General features: G+C 39.8%; 1 protein-coding gene across 9 annotated transcripts in view; it reads left to right on the plus strand.

Annotated features, from left to right (window-relative positions):
• ARHGAP26 (Rho GTPase activating protein 26) overlaps window positions 1-14726 on the plus strand; it is a 451541-nt gene that overhangs the window by 269926 nt on the left and 166889 nt on the right. For all 9 annotated transcript variants that reach the window (XM_045183872.2, XM_045183873.2, XM_045183874.2 and 6 more), the window contains 2 exons: window positions 2284-2349; window positions 6229-6303. In XM_045183872.2, coding sequence (XP_045039807.2) covers window positions 2284-2349; window positions 6229-6303 — 141 coding nt within the window. The remainder of the gene's footprint in view (window positions 1-2283; window positions 2350-6228; window positions 6304-14726) is intronic.

The following is a 14726-nucleotide window of genomic DNA, read 5'->3' on the forward strand; positions in this document are numbered from 1 at the left end:
GGATAAATTAAATGCGGTATGTCCAGACAATAGAATATTATTTCATCATGAAAAGAATGAAGTATTGATGTCACAACAGAGATGAATCTTGAAAACATTATGCTAAATGAAAGAAGCTAGACATAAAAGACCACATATAGTATGATTCCGGTTACATACAATGATCAGAGTAGGCAAATCTACAGAGACAGGAATTAGATTAGTAGTTTCTGGGGTTAGAGTTAAGAGGGGAAATAGGGAATGACTACCAAGGTGTGTGAGGTTTTTGTGGGGGATAATGAAAATGTTACAGACTTACAGTGGTGACTGATTCTTAACTTTGTTAGTATACTAGGAATTAATGAAGTGTAAGCTTTAAGTGGGTGAACTCTATGGTATATGAATTATATCTCAATAAAGCTGTTATTTACAAAAATGTTCCCCTAGATTCCAATAGGTATTTGCCCTGTGTATTATAATTTGTTTTCAGTTTGGGAAATGTCTGTGGCATGAGTGAATTGAGTTTCATTTGGAAGAGTAATTTTGATCTGGCTTACAGCTTCCAGTCAGAAAACTCGAGGTAACACAATTTGCCAAGTAAATACCTGGTTCATACTAGAAAAAGCGAGGGATTCAGTTAGTAGGCTCTTCACAGCTTTAAGGGAATAAGAGCACTGGTTTTGTATAGCACTTGGTCTCCAGGGAGAAAAACACTGTTTTCCTTCTTTTCTGGTACTTTACTTACCATCCTAGAGACTGAGTGTGTTAAGTACCACTAAGCACTAAGTATGCGTGTAAGAACAAGAGCTACTTCCCTTTGGGAAGAGAAGTTTTGGGAAATTAACATTCCTTTCTAGTTTGATTTGGGCAATTGTCAGTGATTTTTTTTAAAGGATTTTTATCTTCATTGGATCTACATTTACTCATAGACATTTAGAATTGGAGAAAGATTCCATTTGGATTAGATCCAAGATGAGTTCAACTTCTGCTTGGTTCTCATATTATACACATTTATTTCTTGCCCTGACAATCATTTATAAATACTCACCTTCCTATTTTCTACCATTTCCTTCTCTACTCTGAATACTTGTTTGTAGAATGTTTGGTCCTGATGTCCTAAGAGGTCAAAGACAAACCCATTCTTAAGATTAGTGCACACATCTTATCATGGGGAAACCAGAGTGTGGGTATGAGTTCTGGTGGATTCTCAGCTTTGTCACCAGGGTGGAAATTAGTTCTGTGCTGTGGAAAAAGTTGCTGTTGTTGAGCATTTAGTGGTTTCAGAGCAGGTGGAATACTGTAACCACCTGCCGATTCACCACAAGAGGATGACTCTACTTACTGCCTTAGGTCGTCTTCTTCAAGTAGCTTCTCTGTTCTTGGCTATTTTGATTTTCCTCTGGGTCTTTTTTTTTTTCTAGTAACCTGAACAGAATTTTACTTCTGTCTTTAATTCAGTGTCTCATTTAAGGAAGTTAGGTCACACAGGGAGAAAAAACGGGGCAATCGTAATAGCCTAATCAATAAAATATATTTTAAAAATAAGGCAATTAGGTCACACAGGTTCTAGGATGAATCTCCCACATATTAGACCTGCATCTTTGGTCAGGATATCTAGCTTTGCCAAGTTTCAGCTTCTTCATCTGTAATATGGGGCTAACGATGGTATCAGCCTAGAGGGCTTTCTAGGGAAAAAAATGAGTTAATCTGTGCCAAGCAGTTGTCCAACACTTATTGGCACTTAATTTATGCCTTTAAAAAAATTGATTCTGTAGACAAAGGGGAGGAGAGAAACATCGATTTGTTGTTCCACTTATTTATGCATCTACTGTTTGTTTCTTGAATGTGCCCTGACCAGGATCAAACCCGCAACCCTGGTGTATTGGGATGGCACTCTAATCAACTGTCTCACCTGGCTAGGGTTAATTTATGCTTTTTGAAGGGGACCAACAAGCATTTAGTCCTCTAGCTCCTAATACTAACCAAACAATTTAAAGGATGCCTAGTTATTCCTTTGGTAAGGTGCTCTTCACCTTATACTGAGTTTCTTCAGCTGTACATTTAGGGTAACTTTGCAGAATTAAATGAGATGATACACACAAAGCACTTAGAACCATACCCAGCATGTGGTAAGTTCTCAGTGAATACCAGCTATTTTAAAAAATCATTCCTGTACCGTTAGTGGAAAAAATTAAAAGGATATGTGGCCATACCATGGGACTGAGTCGTCTTGGACTGGTCATGTCTTGTTCCAAGGGTGGTTTGCGCCTCCAGCAACTGGACTCTCTTCTCTTCCTCTTTCAGCGGCACAGTTGGACATCATCGGCTTCAATATTATCAAGAAATGCATCCACGCTGTGGAAACCAGAGGTAAAGTAGTTCAACAGATGGCATTGTTCTCAGCGATGGTCATACATGTGGGGAGGCGTCAGACCTGCTACCTGCTGTTTTCCGATTTTAAGTGACTCATCTAACTTTCCAAGTGTCATTGCCAATGTGTTTTCCTGAGCCGTGTTGCTCTGAAGCAGTGCCTCTCAGCCGATTCGAATACATGGGATTGAATGGAAACCAGTTACTGAAGTTCAGTTATTAAAATATTAAGATATAATAATATGTGTTGTGATGTAGTAAGATGTGTTTCTTTGTTAACACTTTACATAATGAGTTATAGTGGTGTGTTCATAACTGGCTTAATTTGTAAGTTGTAAGACATATTTCAAGATGTTTGCAATATTGTAATATATTATGAAAGTATCTGTGACTTCTGACCAAGTTGCAGGAACTGTTAATCTAGTGTGATTTGTTGCTTATATCATAATGGAAGGGAAATGCTTACTTTTCAGTTAGAAGTTAGTGAAAACAAAGATGTAATTGTGTTCCTAAGTTCATAGACACCCTGGATTCTCTAGTGGACCTTTTAGGGTCCATGGACCCCAGGTTAAGAGCCTGCTCTGGGGATTTTGTTGCTGGAGACCATCCAGGTGGGAAGAATGGGTCAGGCCCCTAGTCTCCTGTAGTGGCACTGTGGTCAGGCTCTGTCTATTACACTTGGACCTTTCCTGGCTCTGTAGGAGCAGGGCATAGAGATCAGGGGTGTTGTTTCATCCAGGGGGTCTCCATCCCCTCTTCTGAGATCGGCACAAAGGCAATTCCTCATTTCTGACAGTTTGGAGATTTGAGTGCACTGGTCTGTTGAACCTCTCTGCTGGGTTTGATGTGAACCATTTTCATATATGTGAATCTTCTTTATTCTATAGTCTCTTAGCCCACCAGCCCTTTTTATTTGTTTGGAAGAAGTTCTATCTTTTAAATCAGGATCCATGACTCTTTCCAGTTGAGAAATGTAGGCATCTCTATAAAGGCTATAAGGCATTGAGCAGAGGGGGAGGGAAAAAATTAACTTTGTAAGCCTCTACTCCTATATATCTATCTAGCCAAAAAAGTATTCTGTCCGATGTAGTTATTTTAATGTGTACTTAGATTTTTAAGTGTTTGCTTATTTCTACTATACCTTCCTTCAATAGAGAGTTAAAGCAGTTTGCACAGATAATGTAAAATATAACCAGAGAATATAAAGTAGAAGTAGGTGACATTTCTGGGAATAATGGGTCTTGAGGACATAAGGACATGGACCAGATTGAGCTATAAGGCTGTTTACAGAAAAGTATCGTTAAGGTGACAAATTAGAAACTGACCAAACGTCTCAAAATTTGGTTAAATCAACAGAGGTACATTCATGCAGTAAAAAATCCCGAATCACTAAAGATGCAATGGAAATACACTTATTGACACCCAAGATTTCCATTTTATATAGTAAGTGAAAAATGCAAGTTGTAAAACAGCCTGCCAAGTATGAACTGACCCATTCTGGGGGTGACGGGAGAGGGGAGATTCCTACCTGCGCATGTATCATGGTGTTATCTATTTTTCATAATTACAGTTTCACAAGTTTTAGATGTAGCTATAACTAAGGTAATTTTTCAACAGGCATTTTGAAATGCTTTTCATTTTAAAATAAAGAATGAGATGTAAGAGATACAGGGACAACAAAAGTAGAGGCATGAAAGTGGAGCCAAAGTGAGTTCAAAATGAAACTCCCCTCCCCTCGACTCCCCAACCTTATATGCTTGCCTGAGGTGGGCCACCTGTCCATCACTCAGTTTTCAGCAGCTGAAACAAAGACAGAAACCTAGTCATTTAAAACCTTTCAGAGTCTGTGTGATAAATGCAAACCCATACCTCAAGAGGATGACTTTTTCTGATGTCAAGCCAGGAAATATACACGATAAGTAGTGAGAAAGAAGAAGGTCACCAGTTGGTTTGGTCCCTTAGCTTCTGCCTGTGAAAATGATGCTTTAATTTCTAAGTGAGTTCATTCAGCACAAAGAGGACAGAAGGACAGTGTGAGTCATGTATTTACGTAAATACATAAAGGATGTGGCTGTTTCCCTACCGCAGTGCATATATGTACACATATAACTGGTAGCCAGAGGTGACCAGAACCCCATGCTCTCTGGGGCTCGTTAATCATTGTCCACTTGAAGCTGGGATGGTGTGAAGTTCCAGGAAAGCACAAGGATGAAGGGAAGAGATAACACTTCAGAAAGGACAAACCCTTCAAGCCACAACTTTACTGAATAATGGTTTTGCTACCGAGTAACTTGGGGCCCTTCCCATGGTTGTTGACCAAGGTCTCCTAGCCCGTGAGCTGTGCAGGATGATGGCATGCTTTCATTGGTCTGTTTTAGCTGCAGAGCCCCCCTCATTGCAGACTACTTGCTTTTATTCATGAGTTCCGTTTCTACATAGGTCTTGTAGAAGACACTGCAGACTCAGCCTTTCCCCAAATTTCTTCCAGGAAATTTTGTTTTGGCTCCAAAGGAGTGGCTCTGATGGACTATAACTCATTGTTTTATTCATTCTGTCCTATGTCATATACTGACCTGGGTGCTGGAGATATAATGGTGAGGAAGACAATCACTGTACCGTGAGTTTATATTGTAATTGTGGGGGAAAAGACAAGAAACCAAAGAAGAAAGATAATTTTAGATATTATTAACTGCTATAAATAAAAAAGAAAAAGGGGCCAGATACTGGCCAGCAGTGTTGGTCGTGGAATGCATTAGATTGAAGAGGTTGCTTTTAAGCTGAGACCTGAATGTTGAAAAGGTCTGGGACAGATGGGTCCGGGTGGAGGAAATCCTATGCCAGGGCTGTGACTGGGGGCCTGAGCTTGATATGCTGGAGTAGCAGGAGGGCCACTGTGGCTGCAGCAGAGTGCAGTGGTTGATGAGAAGGTCTGAGGTAGGCCTGTGCTTGATCGTGTGGGGCCTTGCAGGCACAGTAAGGTTTGATTGTGTTCTAAATGTGATGGGAAGCCATGAGAAGGTTTTAAGAAAAGAGAAGGTTCGAATTGATTTATACTTTGAGTTCACTTTGGCTAGTGGTTGAAAAATGAACATCAAGGGAATAAGACAGAAGCAGAAGACCAGGTAGTTGACAGGTATCACATATGATGGGCCTAGGACCAACAGGAAGAAAGTCATTTTATATCACTTAGTCTAAACTATCATCCCCTTTGTAAATGATACAGTGGTGATCTCATCCTGTACTTAAATGAACAAAGTACTGAGATGGGTTAGTTTTTGGTTCTTTGTTTGAGTATTTGAAGGTAAACCCCTTCCAGGCTAGTTGTATATTTCCTTGAGTTGAATGAAGATGGCCCTTCCTTTTCTTTATAATGAATATTGTCATTACAAATGAATGGATTTTCTAATTTTTCAGTTTTGGCTAACGTTCTCCAAAATTTTAAATGTCCTTAAACCTCAATATTTTCATTTTGTATGTGAAAATAAGTTGTGAAGTGTTTATGCTTTTCTGAAGTATGAATTTTTGTCATGTCATTTTTGGCTTTTTAAATTAAAACACCAGTTAACTACAATCTATTTAAAGTATATTTTTTGCACCTTTCAAAACTCTTCAGATGCTGCCTTTGGCAAGGGAAGAGGAAGGTCTCCTTCCCCTCTGATGACTGACTAACATGAGGACTGAAGTGTGCAGCACATCCCTGAAATCCTAGACAGCTGTACCAGTTGCACTCCTTTGCTAAGAGCAGAGCTGAGTGACAGGGTACTTTAATTAAAGCGGCTTTTATAAGGACTGAGAAAATGAGAACAGTGCCTTTGGCTGGATTGGCTTGACTTGTGTTTGATGTACCTCTAATTAAATCATCACTGTTTCTCTTCTCAGGGATCAATGAACAAGGGCTCTACCGAATCGTGGGGGTCAATTCCCGAGTGCAGAAGTTGCTGAGTATCCTGATGGGTGAGTGCTGCCCTGGCTCTGCCAGACAGGCCCCAGGGAACATGAACAGGGCACCTCTGAAAAGTCACCAGGTCTGTGTGTATGGATAGCCCACAAGGAAGGAATCAGGGAGTTCCAAGAGGTAACTCTCAGCAATAAGCTGCCTCACTCACCCATTTTCATGGCTGCGGGAGTTCCTGGGAGAGGTACTGAGTGGAGCTGGATGAAACAAAAAGTGGCAGGTCCAAGACACCAACCCTTTCTGTTTGGAGCCTTGGCCACTGCCAGTCCCAGGGGCGCTAGGTTGCTCGTGTGACCACCACACCTCTACTCTGTCTTTCATTGCTCATGAGTCCCTGTCTTCTTGGAGACAGGCGTTGAGTGGGGCACACCTAATGCCTGAGGAAGGGCATCCTTCTAGCCCATAGAGGACCTCAGGTCTCATGTTGCCTGTTAAAGAGAAGGTGTCATGTGACTCCCAGATAAAATATATATAAGCAGATAATTCTTCTGATTCTCTTTGCTTCTAGATTTCAGCCTAGTCTCTCATCTGAGCAGCGGAACCTCCTGTGCAGCTGGCTGATATAAATATGAAGCTACTATCTGTGAATGTGCCATGTTTGAATCAAAAACCCATGAGCCACTGAGCCAAATTTGCGTAGGCTGCAGATTTCCTGTATTTTTAGATATGAATGCAGCCAGCCTCAGTGAGTCACATGGATCTAAATGGCAAACAGATCAGATTTCACAGATCAGTGGCTGTTATTTATCCCCATGGAAGCCCAGCCATACACTTGGAGAGACGGACTATCGCTCAGGGTTCCCCCACTCAGTGTCCTGGGGAGGGGCACTTCTGTTGTTAGTATTTGTCATTTCTTTTGCCATTCCAGTTTCTAAAAATAGTTTTCATACGTAAAGAATTCTACTCTCTTGTGTCTTATATTGACGAGAACAACTCCGCCTCTTTTCAAGAGGACTACTTGCTTCTTGTAGGTAAAACTCTGCTGCATTGCTAGTCACACTGAGATCTTTCATTTGAAACTATGATTATTTTTAAGGTACTCCTTGCGAATCTGTTTTTGGTTCAGATATGGAATATGTTTAGTTTTTTAAAAAATTAACTTTTTATTTTAAGATATTTATAAATTCACATGTAGTTGTAAGAAATAAAATAGAGAGATCCTCTGGTCCTTTACCCACTTTCCTCCAATAGTACCATCTTGCTAGGCTGTAGTGCAATATCACAACCAGGATACTGATACAGTGGAGATGCAGAACAGTTCATGGCCACGGTCACCTGTCTCACCCCCATTCGTAATGCCTGGCAACCACTGTTCTGCTCTCCGTTTTTGTAATTTTGTCATTTCAAGATTATTATATAAGTAGAAGCATATACCATGTAATCTTTTCTGATTGGCTATTTTTCAATCTGCACAATTCCCTTCAGATTTATATCAATAGTTATTTTTTTAATTGCAGACATCTGTGTACAAGTTTTTTATATGAACATTAATTTGTTGCAGTAGGATAAATACCCAAGAATACAGTTCCTGGGTTGTATGGTGATATGGTTAATTTTAGAAAAATTCTAATGTAAGGAAGAATTAAGAGTTTAACAAGTCAATCCTCAGTCTTTCCATTTCTGATCAGAGCTGCAAACATTTATGGAGCGTCTGCGCTCTGAAGCAGATTGCCAAGTGCTAGAGATGAAACTTTAGAAGGATTCATTCCTTGTCTGTGGAGTGTCCAGTAGGAGGGAGATATGCATGCATTTGAAAGCTGTAATGTAAAGTATGGTCCTGGTGCCTAATATGAACTGAATCTGGAAGACTGAGTATGAAGGAGAGAACAGAGGAATAATTCAGATGCAGGAAGTACGAGCAGTGGCATGGGAGCAGAAATCAGGGCCTGTGGTGGCTATAGCAGAGATTACTGATTTTAATTTCATTTTAATATTTGCAAGTACTCAAGGCTGGGACAGTAGAGTTAAAGCTGGAAAGCTGAGATGGCCCCATTTGCTGAAGAACTTGAATATTGTTTTAAGGAGTTTGGTTTTTTCCTCTGTAGGAAGTAAGATGCTATTAAAAGTTTCTAAGTAGTGGATTTGTGTGTGTTAAGACTATTACACACAAAAGTGTCAAGAAGGCAATTCAGAATAATTTAAAGGAAAAATAAAAGGCCTGTTTGCTCACATAACTGGTAAGTACAAGATGGCCGGAGGGTCTGGGAGCTCCAGGGACATCTTTACATTTGTGGGAGCCTTCTCCACGCATTCGTCTGGCTTTTCATTATGTGTGACCTCTGCCTGTCTTGGTATTCTTCATTGGAATGTCCTAGATAGTCCAGTCTCTGCAGTCCTTGGAGCTTGCATCACTGAGAAGAGAGTGTCTTTCTTGACAGTTTTGGCAGAAGTTCCCAGGGTGGACTTTGATTAATCAGTATAAGGCCATTCACGTGATTCATTTCATAATCTTGGGCCGATCACATGACCTACAGCAGATGGATCCAGATGGCCTGGATCCTGTGTGTCTGTCTGGTAATCCTGGGCTATCTCTGTGAGGGTGAGGGTGGCAGAGGGTCGGGTGGGGAGGGGGTTAGTCTGTGGAACCTTGTGGACTGAGCAGGATTACTAACAGAGTGATGGAGGAGTGCTTTCCTGGAATGGCTACTGGATGATAACAGAGTTGTTAACTAGATCGGGTGCTGGTCTGAGGAGAATAACACTGACAGCAATGTGGAGCATGCGTTTGGTCATGGAAAGATATTGAGGAAGAAGACAGTTGCGGTAGATTAGGCAGAGTGTGCCCTATCAAGGGCTGGACCAAATAGCTGCTCTGAGGTCAGGAAGAAAGGACGGGCTCAAAATGGAGAGAGGGAATCAACAGGATTTTGCAAACAATTGGATACAGACAGGGGAGCAGAAGGGGATGAAAGGTTTCAAAGACCACAGGTTTTTCTGTGAGGCGACACTAACGAAGAGAAATGTGACATTTTAGATGGGTTTGCTAATCCAAGAGAGAAGCACCTTAGCTCAGTCGTGCTGAGCAAAGAGTGAAGAGTGGTATGAAAAGATCTTGTTTGTATCACTTTTCTTTGTGGCCCTTGAACAAGATATTTGTCCTGTTTTCTTCCTTACTTTTTCTAAGGACAGACATAATCACGAACATCTGAGAAATGTCATGAAAAGCTAATAACTAGCAGCTGAAAGTCACAAGGCCAGCTGCCTCTGCCAGGAGGACACTGCAGATAGACTAGAATCCAAACTGAGGTTCAACCAGAGCTGAGAAATGAACACAGTGCAAGATCTAATCAAAAGCGGAATACAAAAATAATACTGAATGTAAACTGTATTTGAAAAATTAAAAAAAAACAACAACACTGAAACCAAATAGAGAATGGTATCTGTGAATCTCACTCCCAGTCACGTTAAACAGTGCAGATCGTGGAATTGAGGTGTCACCCATTAGGCCAGGGAGACTCCAGACCCGAAGACCAAGCCCTGTCTCCCTTCCCTTTTGTGAATGTGCTGTCATCTTCATACGTTCTTGGCACTGGTACTAGAGTGGGTTAGCCAAGAGTATAAAATAAATATGGCTCCTGTCCTCCCAAACCTCTCCCTGCAATGGCTGGGCCCAGTGTGAACCATTCACTCACTATTCCTGTATTCTATATTCATTGGCTGCCCTATTACGTGCAAGATTTGGATTATTTGTCAGAGTCTCTCAAAAGTGGAGTGGTGTATTTTTATTGTTTAAAGTATGGGTTAAAATTAAGTAAAACCAAAGACTTCCTTTGATCACTTTGAGTTTACTGTGTGCACTGCTAATACATTGGGGGACTTCAGGTGAGAAGAGGGAAGATAGGAGCCATGGATTTCAGAATGCCTTCTTTTTACTGATTAGGATTCCTTAAGAAAGCTTGCTAGAATTTCTCAGCAAATGCAGTGGAGCCTCATGCTTCTGTCACACCAAGAGCTACCCTTGACCCCTCCCCTCTAGCAAGGGGTCATTGTTTTTGAAGGGTGAAAAGGACTCTGGGAGACTTGCAGATTCCTACAGACAGAGTGACTTCCATGTGTGTGCTGTTTTGTGTTTTTCTCCCCCCTGAATATGAAGCGAAGATAAGTCTTTTCAAATTTTAGCTTAACGTTTCAAAAATACAAGTCAGCTATGTGTTTGTTCACTACATGCACGTCTCTCTTCCTGTATATATTTTAAATAGCTTTTTTTAGATTGAAAGTTATAAGTTGTCATAGTAGGAAATTTGGAGATGTACAAAAAGTAGAAAGAAGAAAATAACAGCCTTGCAGACCAGAGATAACCTTTATTGACCATTTTATCATACCACTATCACCTTTTAAATATACTATCCTATAATATAAAAATGTTTTCAAAATTGGAATGACAGTACATGGTTACTACTTTTTAACAGGCTTTTTCCATGTAGTAATATAGAGTGTCTATTTTCTGATGTTATTCAAGTTCTGCTGGAATATGATGTTTTTTTGGCCATGTATTCGGGAGATGTTACATTAAAATGTAACATTTTAATCAGTGCCCTAGTCTTGGATATATAGACTGGTTGCAATTCTTTATCTCATTCTAGAAAGTACTTAGGTGAACATCCCCATTGGGGCAAGACAGCAGAGGTTAAGAGCATGCATTTTGGAGTTAGACAAGTTACATTTCCACTCTCCATCTGTTTAACTTTACACAGGTTATTTAAACCTTCCTGGTCTTCTAGCTTGTCATCTGTAGTATAGTCACTGTCTCGAAATGTGAGGATTAAATGAAAAGATGTATGTGGGTTGCTGAGTCCAGACCCTCCACATGTTAGTCAATAAATGTTAAGCTATTACTATTTTTAATTTTTATATGCCTATTTAATTATTTCCTTCAGGTTTATTTTATGATGTTGACTTGCTGGGTCAAAATTTATATATGTTTTCAAGGTTCTTCACTGATATCCCCAACTTTGCTGTCAGCCAAGTCTGAGGATAGTATCCTGTACCTCACATCCTTGCTATCTTTATTACTTTTTTGCATATTAATTAAAAATATTTTTTTAAACAAATCTAATTTTTATTTAACTTTGCATTTCTGTAAATCTAGGTGAGTTTAGACATCTTTGCTATGTTTCTTGCCGAGTTATATTTCTCCTTCCATGAATTGCCTGTTTGCATTTTTAGCCTGTTTTTCCATTGATGCAGTCTTCTTTGGATGGTGGGACCTGTTTAGATATGGAGGCTATGTTAAATATTTATATTTCAGATTATCATTTATCTTGGACATAATTGATGGTACTTTTGTTTTTGTTTTGTCTTATGAATATTTTATATTCATATGAAGTCCAGTCTTTTTCCTAGGTGGATTATATGTTAAAATACCTTTCCTGTTCCGGGATTGTGAAACTTTTTTGTTTTCCTTAAAATCCATTTGGAATTTATTCATTTATAATGGAAACTAATTTCCCTTTTCCTCAATTACTTATTTGAGTGACTGTTAACCGTATAGTGAGAAATTTTCCCCTTTTCATTCTTTTATTTTTAAAAGATTTTATTTATTTATTTTTAGAGAGAGGGGAAGGGAGGGAGAAAGAGAGGGAGAGCAACATTGATCAGTTGCCTCTCACACGTGCCCCATCCGGGGCCAAACCCGAAACCGGGGCATGTACCCTGACCAGGGGTCTAGCCAGCGAACTTTCACTTTGGTAACCTTTCGCTTTGAGGGAGGATGCCCAGCTAACTGAGCCACACAGGTCAGGGTGCTTTTCATTACTTCAAATATCACCATATAGTCATTCTTTTGCACACATTGAGGTCTGATGAAGGAGTTTTACATATATTTTTTTCTAGAGAAAAACACTTGTTTTGCTTGTTAATACATAATTCTCAAATTAAAAAATACATTATTGTCATTTTTCACATTTTTAATGTATGTTTTTCTTCTGATTCTTTGCATTATAGCAAAAATTATCAAACTTGTGCCCCATGCCCATGTCGTTCATTTAAATTTCTCTTGGGCTGATTTTTTTTTGCTGTTTATAATGCAAGTTTTAATTTTGTAAGTGAATTTTCATTGTGTTTACTAACTCTGCTAGCTGTTTTCATTTCTCCATTTCAGCTGTTCCCTTTATTTCAGTCTGTTATTTATTTTTTTTATTTGATGCCTTATTTCACAGCATCCATATTTTTCTGAATTTTATTTAGAGTGCAGAACAGGTGCTTTCTGAAAATTTTTTGAGTGCTTTTCTTTCCTATTTTATGCCAATAAGTATTTTGTCAGCTTTTTTAAATCTTCTGTTTAATCAAAACTAAACACAGAAGTTTATAAATCTTTGTGGTTAAATTCACTGTGGATACTTGTAAAATTGGATGGCTGTTCTACTTGACTCCATCTAACTTTCTGGCATTCTTAAATCTTTCATTTAGAATGGTCCTAGGCACCTGAATAGATTTCTTGCTGTTCAAGTGTTGGTCATGGTTCTGGGAGAAGTAGAGCTTATTCCTGGTTAATCAGAGGTGAGCTGAGGTTCTCCCCTTGCCACCCTCATGTTTCTTTTAGGACTTTCCCCCTTCCGAATTCACTTACCTTGATATAAAGGGACACCCTCCACTCCTGTCCCTGGTCTAATTTCACTGCCTGGATTGTAAACTCAAGACAATTCTGTCCACTCCAGAAGGCAGCTGGGGTGCTGGGGTAGAGTGGAGGCAATGCAGCCTGGCATCCATCTCCAGAGGGGTTTGGACTGTATCTTCCGGTGAGCAGAGGACCCTGGCCTATTTCATTGTTCCCACAAGTGGGGTCACTCTCATACCTAAATATAATGGTACAACCTCTGAGGGGCAGGTGAGCAATATATTTCAAAATTTAAAGTTCACATACTCTTTGACCTAGAAATCCCACTTTGGGGATTGTTTTCTAGAGGTAAGACGTGTAAAAACATCACTGTTTATCACAGCTTGTTTTCTATGAATGGGGCATTCAACTATGGTGCAGCGAAGTACTGTGAGGTAGATATGTTTATGTGCTGATATGGAATAATTTCATAAGATATTGCTCAATGAAAATTGCAGTGCACGGAATGAATGGCATGTCTAGTGTTCTTCCGTTTGTGTTTTTAAAAAGCTGTATTCATATTTTGCATGTCAATGCATACACTGTTGAGATAGCACACACACACAAAATTGGTGATAGCAGTTGCCTCCAGCATAGGAAAGGCTTTTCTGTGTGCACATAATACCTTTTCTGTTGAAGGAAAAACAATTTTAATTTGCCTACATTATATTGTATTATTAGGAAATGTAGAGGTTACATAGGTGACTTTCCTAGTCATTTCCTAAAGAAGGTCCCTAGTGGATTTGCCAGCAACGTAACGGGACTAGATGGATCTTGGGACTTATCTAGTGTGACAGTTCTAAGAACACCTCCGTTGTAAACACTGCTCCTGGTCTGTGTCTCCTGTTTTCCCAAATTCACGTGGGAGTGGGTTAAGGAGGAATGCACTCATTTTTCTTTACCCACATGATGCCTTTTTGTTTGTTGAGCTGCCTCTCTAGCCTAGGTCAGTTTTACGAAGGACTGCAGTGGTCAACTGACATAGCAGGGAGAAAAGGACTGAGTTCTGAAGAAAATTTTACATTATGTCTCTGCATCTTGTTCAGATGCTACCAGGAAGTTTTTTTCTATAGGTGAGTGGAGCATCGGTAGGCAGGTACAGAAATAGGTGGCGCTTTCTGAAAATGAGGTAGCTTGGTAGGCTGTCTTCAATTTAGTTTGAATATAAAATGAATTAAAATGGACGTGTTCAAGTTATGAGCTTTGCCTCATCGGTGCTATAAAAAGCCCTTTAGCCGGGCTGTAATGTGACTCTCCTGTCTGTAATGTTACACAATATTCCTGTGGTTACAGAGCCCTAATAAGTGGAAGCTAATCATTAGTTTGCTAAATGTGGTTCATGGAACAGTTCACAACTCCCAGACCTGCCAACTGCTGCTTGTTTAGTGTCATGTTCACTCTTCTTGGGTAGAAGTGGGTTTGCTCCTCAGAAAGATGTACAGTGACGTTTGTCCCGCATCCAGGAACCATGCAGTATGGCAGCTCTCCATGTGTCTTGGTCATGGGAGGGGAAAAAGTCAAACTAAGCAAACTGTTTGGGTACCTACACTTACATGGAAGAAACCATTAAGGGAATGTGAGATGACAAAGCCAGGAAAGAATTAAAGCTGCCGAGGTTTTGGATACTTTGTTCACTTTTCAGAAATTTGCTGTGATAGAACTTCATGGAGTCTACTGTTGTGTGGAGCCTAGGAATAAAATCAGGCTCTTTGGGTTCTTGCTTGTTTCATGTGACATGACAGACTTCATTATTGCCCAGAGTCACCTGCAAACACATAGATATGTTGCCTTTAGGAGCCAAGTATTTTGTGAGCTGGGGCCCTTTCT

This window comes from Desmodus rotundus, chromosome 10 (assembly GCF_022682495.2).
Source record: "Desmodus rotundus isolate HL8 chromosome 10, HLdesRot8A.1, whole genome shotgun sequence".
Lineage (NCBI taxonomy): Eukaryota > Metazoa > Chordata > Mammalia > Chiroptera > Phyllostomidae > Desmodus > Desmodus rotundus.